The sequence below is a fragment of the Odocoileus virginianus genome, chromosome 20 (genome assembly GCF_023699985.2).
Source record: "Odocoileus virginianus isolate 20LAN1187 ecotype Illinois chromosome 20, Ovbor_1.2, whole genome shotgun sequence".
Lineage (NCBI taxonomy): Eukaryota > Metazoa > Chordata > Mammalia > Artiodactyla > Cervidae > Odocoileus > Odocoileus virginianus.
This window is the reverse complement of record NC_069693.1, coordinates 48,089,271-48,104,097: the sequence shown is the minus strand read 5'-3', so window position 1 is coordinate 48,104,097 and position 14,827 is coordinate 48,089,271. Positions and strand designations below refer to the sequence as shown.

General features: G+C 53.4%; 1 protein-coding gene across 3 annotated transcripts in view; it reads left to right on the top strand.

The window, feature by feature from the left end:
* IRF8 (interferon regulatory factor 8) overlaps positions 1 to 9,398 on the top strand; it is a 49,080-nt gene extending 39,682 nt beyond the window's left edge. For 2 of the 3 annotated variants that reach the window (XM_070451434.1, XM_020899846.2), the window contains exons 4-9: positions 449 to 537; positions 1,579 to 1,684; positions 2,723 to 2,770; positions 6,829 to 7,215; positions 7,834 to 7,949; positions 8,367 to 9,398. In XM_070451434.1, the coding sequence (XP_070307535.1) occupies positions 449 to 537; positions 1,579 to 1,684; positions 2,723 to 2,770; positions 6,829 to 7,215; positions 7,834 to 7,949; positions 8,367 to 8,543 (923 nt within the window). In that variant the 3' untranslated portion in view covers positions 8,544 to 9,398. The remainder of the gene's footprint in view (positions 1 to 448; positions 538 to 1,578; positions 1,685 to 2,722; positions 2,771 to 6,828; positions 7,216 to 7,833; positions 7,950 to 8,366) is intronic. The other variant, XM_070451435.1, reaches the window with a different exon arrangement.
* The last annotated feature ends 5,429 nt before the right edge of the window (positions 9,399 to 14,827 follow it).

Sequence of the window (14,827 nt, the reverse complement as noted above, 5' to 3'; positions counted from 1 at the left end):
CACAGATGCACACGTGTATATTTGGAAAGGCCAAAAAGGGATTTCCTGCCCATTGACTTTAAAAAAAGACTCCAACCTGCACACATATTTGCCAGGAAATCTTTGCGTGTCTTCAGATGCCCCAGCTTTTAACTATGAGCCCTGCTGGGTGTGGAGCAAACCGGATATGAGCTCACTTTAGATCTCGGCAGACAGAAGGAAGAGACGGAAGCCCTGCCTCGGCCCTCTGGGTGCTGGGCACAGCATCGGCCAGCTGCTCTTAGAGCCTGCTGGTCAGATGACCGGAGCAGCATGGAAAGACCCATGCTCGGCCTTTCCCCAACCAGAGAAAGACACAGACTGACTTCTGTTTCTTTCAGCCTAGCCTTAGGAAACTGCTGCCTGTGGCCTTGGTGACGTCTGTGACACCTCAGTGCCGTCTATCACGTGCTTGTCTGTTTTTCCCTAGGCAAATTAGGTGTGGCGGCCCCGGGCTGTGTGAGTGAGGCCGTGGAGATGGAGTGTGGGCGCTCCGAGATCGACGAGCTGATCAAGGAGGTGAGTGGGGCGGCGTGTCCAGGGTGTCGAGGGGAGAGCGGCACCTCCTGAGTGCCCCGCTTGGGCTGTCACTCCAGCCAGGATGGGACGGGAGGGCCTGGCCTCGCCCGCTTGTCGGTGCCTGCACCTCATATTCCGTCCTTCGTCCCGAGCGCTGGGGCCCAGCTGCCTCTGTGCATCCACCGAGTCCCCCCAACCCTGGCTCAAGACTCATCAAGTCTTGAACACTTTCGATGGCACCATATATCACCTGGCCTTTTTTAGGCAGGCTGCAGTGGGGGAAGAAAAATAATAATAAGCTTCCCTGGCTGCTGTGGGTTGGGTTCATGACACGGATTACCCACCAGCCCTCACGCAGCTTGGTCCCTGTCGTATGAGTGAGGTCTTAGTTCTCAAGAAGCTGCAGAGCTGTTTAACCAGTCGTCTTAGGACTGTGTGTAAGATCGCAGTTCACAGGCTGTAAGGAAAGGCTTCCCGGGGTCTCCTTAAGTAAAACACATGGGTTTTGAATACTAATTATAGCTGCCTTTAGCTCCTTAGCTCTCTTTCTATGGCCATTGCAAGGCTGACACTGCCTAGCTAAAGTAATCCCATGCAGCTTTTGTAGAAGGTGGTGTAGGTGGTCTAGCAGTTCTCAGAACCTGCAGGGCAGTGACAGAACCTTCTGGAGAACCTTGAAGGCAGAGGAGGCAGGTAACCAAGTGCAGCCTCCTCTGGGCTGTCCTTCCTGGAGGTGACAGCCATCACGTCTCTGGGGGGCGGCTGGAGTGTGGCAGACTGTCCAGCATCACTGCAGGCTCCGCCCGGAGCATCAGGGCAGCCGGTGACTAGGCTCATGGCTGTTGCTGCAGGCAGTTCCTTGTAAAAGGCCCGTGAGCCGGTGAGGGCCCCACGGAGGCTAGTGGTTTGGTCACATGCTGTGATCGCTCAGTCTGGTGGGTTTATCGTCTTGGGTCTTCCCTTCCTCTTGTGCAATGGAGGTGATGGTGTGGGTCTAGTTAAGACTGGAAGCCCAGTGACAGCCGCGCTCTCCTCTCGCAGCCTCCCGTGGATGACTACATGGGGATGGTCAAGAGGAGCCCCTCGCCGCCTGAGGCCTGCCGGAGCCAGCTCCTCCCAGACTGGTGGATGCAGCAACCCAGTGCAGGTGAGGGCAGGAGCCCTGCGCCGTGGGGCAGATGTGCCCTGACGGTCATCTGTCTTCATGCTTTGCTGCTGGGGGTGGGCGGGCAGTGGGGCAGCCGTGATTCCTGTTTTCCTGAAGGTGACTGCGCCCAGAGAACTGTTGTGGCTTCAGACCCCACGGGCAGAGCCTGGCCACAGCTAGGCCTCCGCTTGCTACTGTCCCCTGGAAGGCACTGTGTCCTATAGGAGGTGGCGCTCCCCACTGGGCTCCTGGGGAGAGTGGACGGAGGAGCAGGGGACCACAGGGAGGTCGTGGCTCTCGGCCATGGGGGCTGTAGGTCCGTCAGGTCAGTCTCTTGTGACATTGAGGCCTCGGAGTCGGGGATGACCCAGCGTGTCTGAGACGGAGAGGGCACAGAGCCTGGATTTGAAGCCTGTGCCGGGGGGCTGCATGCCTTCCTTGAGCCCCCTTTTACTGGATATAAAGCAGAGACACCGGGACCCGCTCCCAGGGTTGTGAGGCTGGACTGTGGCCTCCGTCCTCTCGTTAGCTCTGATGCCCCGTCCTGCTCCTTGAAGCGACCGTCCTCCTGCGGGCATGGGCCCCTCTGCCTCCTCCCTCACCTTTCCGTCCCCCGTTGTAGACCGGGAGGTGACCGCTGACCCAGCGGCCTGAGGTGGCCAGGCTTCGGGGCCTGGTGTTGCCCTGACTCCTTGAGCTACAGCAACATGCCCGGGGAACCCTCGAGCCCCAGGCTCCCCTCTGAGATCAGGGTGGGGTGGGGGCCGCAGTCCAGCAGTGGTTTCGGAGCAGACACCCCCGGGTGGGAAGGAAGTGTGGCCCCACCGTGTCACCCGTCTGCAGTCCCACAGGACAGAGGGAGTCTCCTCCACGCCGGGTGGGTTGTGGTCCGGTTTTCTGAAACCTGGTTGCTGTGCTGGAGGGGAGAACACTCAGCACAGAGGAGGCCTATGGCAGGGCCCGGGGAGCGTGCGGGGCCCCTAGAGGAACCTGGAGGAACGCGGGGCTGCGTCTGACGCTGCTTGCTTGCTTTGCCAGGCCTGCCACTGGTGCCAGGGTATAGCGCCTACGACGCCCACCACTCAGGTAGGGGGGCTCGGGACAGGGTGGGGGCATGGGGGGAATGGGGCTGCGCGTTCTTTGAAGACAGAGCTCTCAGGACCAGTGGGGGCCCCAAGGGTTGTGAATGAGCGCTATCTGGTGTCGGAGGTGGGGAGCCTGGCTCCTCCTCACTGTTGGGGAGTGAGCGACTGGCCTCTCAGGGCCTGTTCTTGGGTCAGACCCACAGACAGAGCCACAGAGCTCACAACAGGCGAGATCCTGCAGGAGGAAGGGTGTGGGGACTCGGTGAGCCCAGGTGGACTGAGCGAAGCGTTGGCGCCTCGGGCTCCTCCTCCGTGAAGTCGAAACAGTCATGACAGCCCCTTCAGCAGCGCCTTGAGGGCTGGTGTGTTACTGCAGCTTTCTAGCCCGTCGCTGGTGTACTGACACACGGTCTCCCACACTTACGATGATGACACTGGAAATGGCGGTGGTGGATGTCACCGTATGCGGTGTCCAGCTGGGCGCCGGGATCCACGCTGCCCATCACTGCGCCACCTCTGGGCAGGTGCTGCTACTGCTCCCCCAGCACAGGCTTAGAGAACCCAGGTACCCTGGCTGGGCTGCGGCCCTGGGCCATCCCGTCTGCTCCCATCCCCGTGGGCAGAGGTGGCCTGTGCCGCGTGGTTGTCTAGTTGTGCTGGGGTTGTGGACTGTGGCCTCCAGGATTCACACTCAGGCTTAGTGGTGGCATCTTCAGGGCAGAGGAAGGCGCTGTCTTCCCCAGCAGCTGCCAGGCTCTGTGAGAAGCAAGCAGCCTGGCTCCTCCAGACGGACCACGGGACGTCAGGGCTGCGGGTCTCGGGCTTCCGGTGCAGCGGAGGGAACGGGGCTTGGAGGGCAGAGTCTCGACCATGGCCCTCACCAGACGAGTGTATTTGGGGGAGTGGAGCTGGGTCTCCCCAGGCAGGAGGATAAGGGAAATGACCCCCTGTCCTCAGAGCTCATCGCCATTGCCAGCAGCCTGTGAGTTGGGGGCGGTCAGGACTCAGCGTCACAGGAGGAACCAGGCTTAGAGGTTCAGTCTTCTGCCAGGGGTCCCACAGCCGGGGAAGCGGGGTTGGGGGTTCAGACCTGGGCATCTGTGCCCACCAGAGGCCGCATCCAGGGTAGCCTGCTGATTGGTGCTTCCCGGGCGGGGGAGTCGTAGGCACAGGGCTGGGGGTCTGGGGGCGAGAAGACAGCCTGGGGAGGAAGTGCCCCGGGTGGTGCCGGAGCCGTCCAGCATGTGGGGAGACCCATGGCGATGGCCCAGCCAGGAAAGTCCGCCCCCGCTCCTGTGGAGGTGGTGGACTTCGGTCCCTCTGCTGGGTTCACACACACGCCCTGCTTGGTAAACAGGTCGTCGGGGTCCCCTGTCCTCAGCCCTGCAGGGAGGAGGCGTCGAGCGAGGTGGGCAGGGCGCAGTGGAGAGTGGGGGCCCCGCGCCTCTTGGTGGCCCTGTGGAAACAGACACAGCTGGGCTTGCTTCCCCCACATTTTCTAGAGACGAGGGGTCTGGATTTCTGTGTGAAACCTTCCATACAAAACGTGGGCAGCACACGCGTGTTCACAGCACCCCACTCTGCTGGTGGGTCCACACGCGCCTGTGTGCTGGCGTGCGCCATGTCCGTGCGGTCGCTGGGGTCACGGGTGACGTCTGGAGCAGACGGTGTGGCGGACGCGGGGCGGCCTGCTGGGGAGGGCTGGGGCCAGGTCCCCACCTGGCAGTTGTGTGGTCAGGGCGAGCCCGTCTCCTGCCTGGAGGCTGGCGTGATGGCCTCGTCCTCGGGTGGGTGCGAGGACTTGGTGAGCGAGGCCGGGGCACGCATCTGGCACAGCTGAGAGCAGGTCTGTGACGGGACTCGGCTGTCAGCTCCGTGTCATCCCAGTTCATGGAACCACCGCTGACCCAGTGCTCACTCATGCCAGACACACACACATAGTCTCACGGCCCTCAGCCGCCTGGCGGGGCCGTCGTCTCTGCTTTGCTGGCGGGGAGCCTGGGGCACAGAGCAGGGGACCCCCTGCCCCAACCCCTGGCTGGGCCCCCACGTCAGGAAGCCAGGTCCCAGGTCCCTGCTCCTGGCGTCTTTGCGCCGCCACCGTGGTCAGACTGTCCCCCCGCAGGGCCGTCCTCCGGGAGCAGGGCAGGGCTGTGGTGGGCTCCCTGGGGGCCATGCTGAGGCGCTTCTCCTCGGGGGCCCCTCTGTGGGGCGGGGGCGGGTGCACGTCCTCGCTCAGGCCCTTCTGGGCCTGCACGCCCTTCCCCCTGCCCCGGCCTCTCCGGAGCACAGATGTTCACACGGTCAGAGGCACTGGTGTGAGATAAGGCGGTGATGACAGGGCCAAGGGGCAGAGTGGTGACAGTTGATCCAACTGTTCTGTTCACTCGGGACAAAGGTCGGCGCTGCCCTGGAGGGGAGGGGGTGTCAGGTGTGCAGACGGGGCCTGGGGGGAGGGGGATGAGACGTGGGTGTGGAGCCCCAGGGGTCAGTGTCCCTGAAAGTCAAGTAAATGAGGTGGACCAGGGCACCCGAAGACCCCAACAGTGTGTGATCCCGGACCCCGCTGAGCTCCAGCGTGGGGAAGATGGCGCCTGCAGCTGCAGCGGGCAGCCTCACCGTCCGAGCAGGGGTTCCGTGCACAGAGCCCAGCGCGAGGGCCCACTCGGGCCTGGCAGGTGGCTGCCCGTGGGGCCGCCCCCGACAGTGGGGCAGGTGGTTGGTACACCGCGCATGCTTGGGGGCACAGCGGAGTCAGGCCATTCGCGGCTGGTGTGGCTCCACAGGTAGCCCTCGGCGGGGCTGGGCCCCAGGCCCATCAGTAGTGTGTGTGTGGTCCTTGTAGCAGATGCTGGGTGGTACTGTGTATTATAATAATACCGGTCTTAACATGCAGGTCCCTCTGGGGAAGGGGGGTCCCTAGGATCTGATGCTCTGTTCACTCCCACTGCAGAGGTGCCCCAATCTTAGTCACTTGAGGCCCCTCCTTTGCCATCTGTTTCCACATCAGGGTGTTGCCTAGGCTATCATCAATGTCTTGAGTTTTCTGTCAGTCAGTCTCACTTTTACAATTTAAACTTAAGTGGAGACCATCCATCGTTGCCTGTAAAACGGAACCAGTTCTGCTTGCTCTAAGTAGGAAGGCAGAGGCCACAGCAGATTCAGTGGAGCCCAGACCCTGCGGTGTCCGCAGCCACGGCTCACGGCCTGTCTGGTCTGAGGGAGGTGGGCAGCATCGTTGAGATCCCTCAGCACCGCACTGGGGCTTTCTTCCTGAGGTGACCAGACACTGAGAGAATGCGGAGAGTGGGGATGATCTTTTCATTTATTAAATGCTGTCTCCACTCCCCCCACCCCAACCCACCCTGGTAATCTTACGTGTGGCACGTTTTGGGAAACATTGACTTACGTTGAGTACTTTTCAGACTTCTTCCCAAGAATAGGTTTGGATGAAAGGTTTGAGTTCTTAATTGGAAATTCAGGAAACTCCAAAGTGACTGTGAATTTGTCAGGAAGCAGATTACATCTTTGCTTTCCCTAACCTAGAAATCACATCTAGCATTTCCTTACATTGTGAATGTGGGCAGTACTCTATGTGTGTGTGTGTGTGTGTGTGTGTGTGCGCACATACATATATACATTTATATATATATGTATATACATGTGTACACGTTATGGTCTACCATTGTGTGCTGTGTAAATCAATGGTGTAGCAGTGCCTGTGAGGTGGAGCTGTTTTCCTAAGGAATTAACATGGTTGACCCTCAGCTGTGACTTGTAAATTATAGCAGTTAAGAGACAGAAGTGGGGTGGGGGGTACCACAGTACTACTACTTTGACTCACTAGCTTCCTTGGTGATGCTCAGTATTTATTCATGCTTATAAAAACATTAGTTCTAGAAGGGGTGCGTGAACTTCCCCAGAAAGTGAAGAGGCCCCAGGTGCACCGAGGGTCACCCCTCCCATCCTCCTGGGAAGGCAGACTAGGGACATGTGGGCACAGCAGGGATGGCACCCCCCTGCCCCCCATGGCCCCTGACTGTCCCCGTCTCCCCACAGCCTTCTCCCAGATGGTCATCAGCTTCTACTACGGGGGCAAGCTGGTGGGCCAGACCACCACCACGTGCCCCGAGGGCTGCCGCCTGTCGCTGGGCCAGCCTGGCCTTCCAGGCGGGAAGCTGTACGGGCCTGAGGGCCTGGAGCTGGTGCGCTTCCCGCCGGCCGACGCCATCCCCAGTGAGCGGCAGCGGCAGGTGACGCGGAAGCTGTTTGGGCACCTGGAGCGCGGTGTCCTCCTGCATAGCAGCAGGCAGGGCGTGCTGGTCAAGCGGCTGTGCCAGGGCCGCGTGTTCTACAGCGGGAATGCTGCGCCCGCCCGCGACCGGCCCAACAAGCTGGAGCGCGACGAGGTGGTCAGGGTCTTCGACACCAGCCAGTTCTTCCGAGGTCAGTGCCCACACATCTCCCTCCTGTCTGTGTCCGGGGTGGCAGGCTGGGGTGCCCCTGCCTTTGAGCCCTGCCGGTTCTCCCCAAGCCATCCAGGCCCCTCCTTCCCGACCTCCATGTCTGGAGTGGGCGCCGCTGGGGGAGGATCAAGGCACTGAGTGCCTCACCTGCTACTGTGGGCTGTCCCCTCCCCGGGGAGCTGGGAGGAAGTCTCAGGCCCCGCCTCAGACCTGTGGGGTCAGAACCCACATCTTGGCAACAAGGCCCCCAGGGGCTGTGTCCACATCCTGAGACACGCTGACCTTGCACACGTAGCGTGGGAGCACTGCCCGGGGCTGCCGCTGTCCATGAGGGGGCTGGTTAGGCTCCCACTGCGGGAGCTCCCCCTGGAAGCTCAGGCCGGATTATCACTCACTGGGGTCCTGAGGCTGCCGGCCAGTCCCCAGAGCCCGAATCTCCTCTCTGTAGCAGCAGCGGCCGCCAGACGCCTCCTAGGGAGCTTTCTAGAGAAGGGACCTGGGAGGGTGGGCGGGTGTAGGTGCAAGAGCTGGCTCAGGGGGTGGGTAGCCGGGCTTCACCAAACTGCCTCGCCTCCCCCAACCCCTGCCCCATCCACAGAGCTGCAGCAGTTCTACAACAGCCAGAGCCGGCTGCCCGACAGCAGGGTGGTGCTGTGCTTCGGAGAGGAGTTTCCGGACACGACCCCGCTGCGCTCCAAGCTCATCCTCGTCCAGGTGAGCAGGGCAGGGGACGGGGACTCACGTGTGAGCAGGCCTGGCTGAGACCCCAAGTGGGCAAGAGGATCCTCCTCACCTCTGAACTATCTTCTCAGATTCTGGGACTCTCAAAATCTACGTGGTTTCCACTCTTAGTTTTTAAAAACTCAAAACCACCTTTTCAGAAAGAGTCCGTAAGGTCTAGGCGACAGATCAGGGCTTCCCCAGCCCTGGTGAGCTCTAGTCAGAAGTGAACCCTATGGGTGGAATTGGGGGCCCCGGCTTGCCAGCCTGGGACACTGCTGGGAGGGTGTAGCATGCTCTCTGGGGGTCTCGGAGGTTCTGGGTGACAGCTTTGGACTGGATATGCAGAGAGGGGCCCCCCCCCCCCCCCCCCCGCCCACTTCGTCTCTGACTCGTGTGCTGATGTCCCAGGTGGAGCAGCTGTATGTCCGGCAGCTGGTAGAAGAAGCAGGGAAGGGCTGTGGCCCCGGCTCCTTGATGCAGGCCCCCGAGGAGCCCCCACCAGATCAGGTCTTCCGGATGTTTCCAGAGATCTGTGCCTCCCACCAGAGACCTTTCTTCAGAGAAAATCAACAGATCACAGTTTAAGTCTCCAGGGCACCGCCGCCTGCCCACCCCCTACAGCTAGAATCTCATTATTACAATTACTGTCGGATGTGAAGCCCCCTGGCCTGGGGTGGAGGGTTTCACCCTGCTCTTCGTTTGGTAAGGGCGTCCTGAGGACCCGACGGGGAACAGCACCGTGCCCACTTCTGTCACTCAGGTAGAAGCATCGAAACTCAACCAGATGCTCTGGATGCTGAGCTGTGCCCTGCGGTTAGGACATTCTTTCCTTCGTTTCCTTCTGATCATCGTTAGTTGCTATGACTCTTTCAGCATTTGGGGCTACCTGATGTTTCCAGAGACCTAGCGTTCAGTTTTACTAGCAGGTAGCTGTTTCCAGGAAAGAAATCCTGGAAAAGCAGAAGACCGCTTTTGTTTTTATCTTTGGTTAGAGCTAGAGAGTTAGGATTCCATGTGCTTGATTCAGTGAAGTGTCTCCTTACCTTTTAAGCATGTTGATAAGATTTAAAAACATCTGGATACCAGCCTGCCTTTCAAAAGTGAAAGCAGAACTCCTGGCTGTTTAGAAGAAAGCATGTTTGTCCTAGAATTTGGTGTCAGGCGTGCATCTCCCTGCCAGGTGAGCTGGTGTTTCCATCTTCAGATGATGAAGACTTCCCTCTTGGGCCTTTGTTGCCAGGAAGCTTAGAGCGGAATTTATTTTTCATTTCTGTAATTAAATCATCCAATATATGTCTCCTTCATTCTCAATGGTTTTGACCTATTTTAAAAATATTTGTACTTTTCATTATCTTTTTTAAATTAATGGTCCTATTGTAAACTGTCTTGAATCTTTTTTATATAAAGTGGGCAAGATATAAACCACAAGTTCAAAAATAACTGTGGATGGAACAGATTTTTTGATTGTGCCTTTGATTCAGTCAACCCATTTGTGGGCCAGGGGTGTGGGATGTGTGGGGGCAGCTCGGGGACTTTGGATGGGATGTATCCGCTTCTCACCACAACGCTGGTCCCTTGGCCCTAGTACTGCTTGGGATCAACGATGACCCTGCTCAGCATGGAGAGAAGGGAACCCTCCTACACTGTTGGGAGCGTACATTAGGGCAGCCACTATGGAGAACAGTGCGGAGATTCCTTAAAACACTAAAATAGGGCTTTCAATATCCTGCAGTCCCACTCCTGGGCATGTATCCAAACAAAGCTCTTTGAAGAGATCCACGTACCCCTATAGTCATAGCAGTATTCACAACAGCCAAGACATGGAAGCAGCCTAAGTGTCCATCAACAGATACATGGATAAGAAGGTGTGATAATATATATATATATTTATATATGCACCCACAGTGGGACATTAGTCATAGAAAAGGAAGGAAATAAGGCCATTTGCAGCAACATGGATGAGCCTAGAGATTACTGCACTAAGTAAAGTTAGAGAAAGATAAATACCATATGATACCAGTTATGTGTGAAATCTAAAATATGACACAAATGAACTTGTCACCAAAGCAGAATGAGACTCACAGACACACTGACTTGTGGTTGGCAGTGATGAGGGGGAGGGACAGAGCTTGGGGTTAGTGGACGGAAACTTTTATACAGAATATATAAACGAGGTCCTACTGTACAACACAAGGAACTGTATTCAACAAGAATATGAAGAAATATAACTGAAGCACTGTTGTGCAGCAAAAATTAATAAATGGCAGTCAGCTATACTTTTTAATAAAATTAAGCAAAAAAAAAAAAAATGTCCCATTGGCTAATTTAAAAAAATTCCCACTAGCTATCTCTTTTACATATGAGAATTTGCTGTTTGACACAGAAAGCTCAAATCCAGTGCTCTGTGACCACCTAGAGGGGTGGGAGGTGGGATGGAGGTTTAAGAGGGAGGGGACATATGTATACCTGGGGCTGATTCATGTTAGATGGCAGAAACCAATACAACATTGTAATTATCCTCCAATTAAACTATAAAAAAACTATACACTAGTAAAGAATAATGAAAAATTGTGGCAAAATACATGAAACTTTTTACAATAACCCCACTACACAAATTCTGCTCTTTAACACCATATAATTCCAGTGGCGATGTCCCAGTTCTACCCTTGGGAGAACTTAACCTATTTACTAGCAAAGAACATGCCCCTACTCCCCAGAAATGTGTCCGCGTGTTCACCCTCAGCTGTGATGCTCATGAGAAGCCAGGCAGAAGCCCGAGGACAGCAGCCTACTTGGCTCATGGCTTCCTCTGTGCAAGATGACACACGTCTGCAACCACTTCATCACCTTTATGATTCAAAAGCGCTCGATAACCAATGGCATTTTTCACAGAACCAGAACAAAACATTTTAAAATTTGTGTCGAAACACAAAATACCCCCCAAACCCAAACCAATATTGGTTTCTGCCATCCATCAACATGAATCAGGCATAGGCACACACATGTCCCCTCCCTCCTGAGCCTCCCTCCCACCTCCCAGAGAAGAACAGCCCAAGGAATCGGGCTCCCTCACTTGCGGCTGTACGATCGACACAGAGCTACAGTGATGAAATCAATATGGTCCTGGTGCAAAAAGAAGTACAGGTCAGTGGAACAGGATAGACAGTACAGAGATAGACCCCCAGGTGCTTAGGGTAACTAATCTGTGACAAAGGAGGCAAGAATATACAATGGAGAAAAGGCAGTCTCCAAGTAAGTGGGGCTGGGGAAAGTGGACAGCTCCATGTAAGAGAGTGAAAGTAGAGCGCACTCTAACTGTGCACAAAAACTCAAAATGGATCGAAGACCTAAGTGTGAGACCACATGCCACAAAGCGGGAGGAAAACAGGCGTAACACACTCTGATATAAATCACAGCAGTATCTGTGTTGATCCATCTCCTAGATGTATGAGAATATAAACAAGAACAAACAAATGGGGCCTAATTAAAGGTTTTTGCAGAGTGAAGGAAACCATAAACAGTGAAAAGATAACCCACAAAGTGGGAGAAAATGTTTGCAAATGAAATAACTGACAAGGGATTAAGCTTCAAAATTTACAAAGAGCTCGTGCAGCTCAGTATCAGAAAAGCAACAACCACAAAATCCCAATCAGAAAAAGGATAGAAGATCTAAATAGACATTACTCCAAAGACATATGGCCAAAAAGCATATGAAAAAGTGTTCAACATCACTAATTATTAGAGAAATGCAAATCAAACCTACAATGAAGTATCACCTCACACCAGTCAGAAAGGCCACCATCAACAAGTATACAAACAATAAATGCTGGAGAGGGTGTGGAGACAAGGGAACCCTCCTACACTGTTGATGGACATGTGTGTTGGTGCAGCCACTATGGAGATCAGTATGGAGGCTCCTTAAAATACTAAAAATAGAGTCACCATGTGACCCAGCAGTCTCAGTCCTGGGTATATATCCAGACAAAACTGTAAGTTGAAACATGCACCCCTATATTCATTGCAGTACTATTCACAATAGCCAAGACATGGAAGCAACCTAAGTGTCATCGACAGAGGAATGGAGAAAGAAGGTGTGATATATATATACACACACATACATACACAGTGGAATATTACAGCCATAAGAAAGAATGAAATGATGCCATTTATAGCATCATGAATAGACCTAGAGATTATCATACTAAGTGAAGTAAGTCAGAAAGAGAAAAACAAATATCATGATATCACTTATATCCGGAGCCTGAAATATGGCACCAATGAACTTATCCTAAGAAACTGGCAGGCAGATGGGCCCCAGGGTGGCCAGTGGAAGCCATGAGGCTGGGGTGCCCTCTGCTCCTGGCATCCTCCAACATTGGCTCCAGCCTTCCCCGGACCCCCTTCCCTGCAACTCTAGCAGGGCCTCTGCCTTGGCCCCTGGGCAGTATGTTGACCAACATCCAACAGCTTGATGAAGGTTTATACATTCAATGAGGACCAGCAGTGGGATAACCAGGGCGCCAGGTATGTCATCCAGCTACAGGGAGCAGCTGAAGGACATGCCCTGCTAGTCAGGGCCTGACAAAACATGGTCTGCTGGAGAAGGGAATGGCAAATCACGTCAGTATTCTTGCCTTGAGAACCCCATGAACAGTATGAAAAGGAAAAAGGATATGACACTGAAAGATGAGCCCCCCAGGTCAGTAGGTGTCCAATATGCTACAGGGGAAGAGCTGATAAATGGCTCCAGAAAGAATGAAGAGGATAACCCCAAGTGGAAAGGACACCCAGTTGTGGATGTGACTGGTGATGGAAGTAAAGTCTGATGCTGTAAAGAAAAACACTGCATAGGAGCCTGGAATGTTAGGTCCATGAATCAAGGAATATTGGAAGCAGTCAAACAGGAGATGGCAAGAGTGAATATTGACGTTTTAGGAATCAGTGAACTAAAATGGACTGGAATGGGTGAATTTAATTCAGATGGCCATTGTATCTACTACTGTGGGAAAGAATACCTTAGAAGGAATGGAGTAGCCCCATAGTCAACAAGAGAGTCTGAAATGCAGTTCAGTCCAGTTCAGTCACTCAGTCATGTCCAACTCTGCGACCCTATGGACTGCAGCACACCAGGCCTCCCTGTCCACCACCAACTCTCAGAGTTTACTCAAACTCATGTCCATTGAGTCAGTGATGCCATCCAACCATCTCATTGTCTGTCGTCCCCTTCTCCCACCTTCAATCTTTCCCAGTATCAGGGTCTTTTCCAGTGAGTCAGTTCTTTGAATCAGGTGGCCAAAGTATTGGAGTTTCAGCTTCAGCATAAAGCTTCAGTTGAATATTCAGGACTGATTTCCTTTAGGATGGACTGGTTGGATCACCTTGCTGTCCAACGGGCTCTCAAGTGTCTTCTCCAACACTACAGTTCAAAAGCATCAATTCTTTTGTGCTCAACTTTCTTTATAGTCCAACTCTCACATCCATACATGACTAATGGAAAAACCATAGTTTTGACTAGGTGGACCTTTGTTGACCAAGTAATATCTCTGCTTTTTAATATGCTGCCTAGGTTGGTCATAACTTTCCTTCGAAGGAATAACTTTTTAAATTTCATGGCTGCAGTCATTATCTGCAGTGTTTTTGGAGCTCCCCAAAATAAAGTCTGTCACTGTTTCCCCATCTGTTTGCCATGAAGTGATGGGACAAGATGCCATGATCTTAGTTTTTGCAATGTTGAGTTTTAAGCCAACTTTTTCACTCTCCTCTTTCACTTTCATCAAGAGGCTCTTTAGTTCCTCTTCCCTTTCTGCCATAAGTGTGGTGTCGTCTGCATATCTGAGGTTATTGATATTTCTCCTGGCAATCTTGATTCTAGCTTGCGATTCATCCAGCCTAGTGTTTCTCATGATGTACTCTGCATATAAGTTAAATAAGCAGGGTGACAATATAAAGCCTTGAGATACTCCTTTCCCAATTTGGAACCAGTCTGTTGTTCCATGTCCAGTTCTAACTGTTGCTTTCTGACCTACATACAGATTTCTGAGGAGGCAGCTCAGGTCCTCTTGTATTCCCATCTCTTTTAAGAATTTTCCACAGTTTGTTGTGATCCCCACAGTACTTGGGGATGCAGTACTTGGGTGCAATCTCAAAAATGACAGAATAATTCTGTTTGTTTCCAAGGCAAATCATTCAATATCACAGTAATCCAAGTCTATGCCTGAACCACTAATGTCAAAGAAACTGAAGTTGAATGTTTCTATGAAGACCTACAAGACCTCCTAGAATTAACCAAAAAAGATGTCCTTTTCATCATAGAGGACTGGAATGCAAAATTAGGAAGTCAACAGATACCTGGAGTAACAGGCAAATTTGGCCTGGGAGTACAAAATGAAGCAGGGCAAACGCTAACTGTTTTGCCAAGAGAACACACTGGTCATAGCAAACACTGTCTTCCAGCACTCAAGAAGCAATTCTACATTTGGACATTACCAGATGGTCAATACCGAGATCAGATTGCTTGTATTTCTTTGTAGCCAAAGATGGAGACGCTCTAAAGAGTCAGCAAAACAAGACTTGGAGCTGACTGTGACTCAGATCATCAGCTCCTGATTGCAAAATTCAGGCTCAAATTGAAAAAAGGGAAAACCACTAGGCCACTCAGGTATGACCTAAATCAGATCCCTTATGATTATACAGTGGAGGTGATGAATAGATTCAAGGGACTAGATCTGGTAGAGTGCCTCAAGAACTATGGATGGAGGTTTGCACTATTGTACAGGAGCTGGTGGGCAAAACCATCCCCAAGAAAAAGAAATGCAAGAAGGCAAAATGGTTTTCTGAGGAGCACTTACAAATAGTTGAGAAAAGAAGAG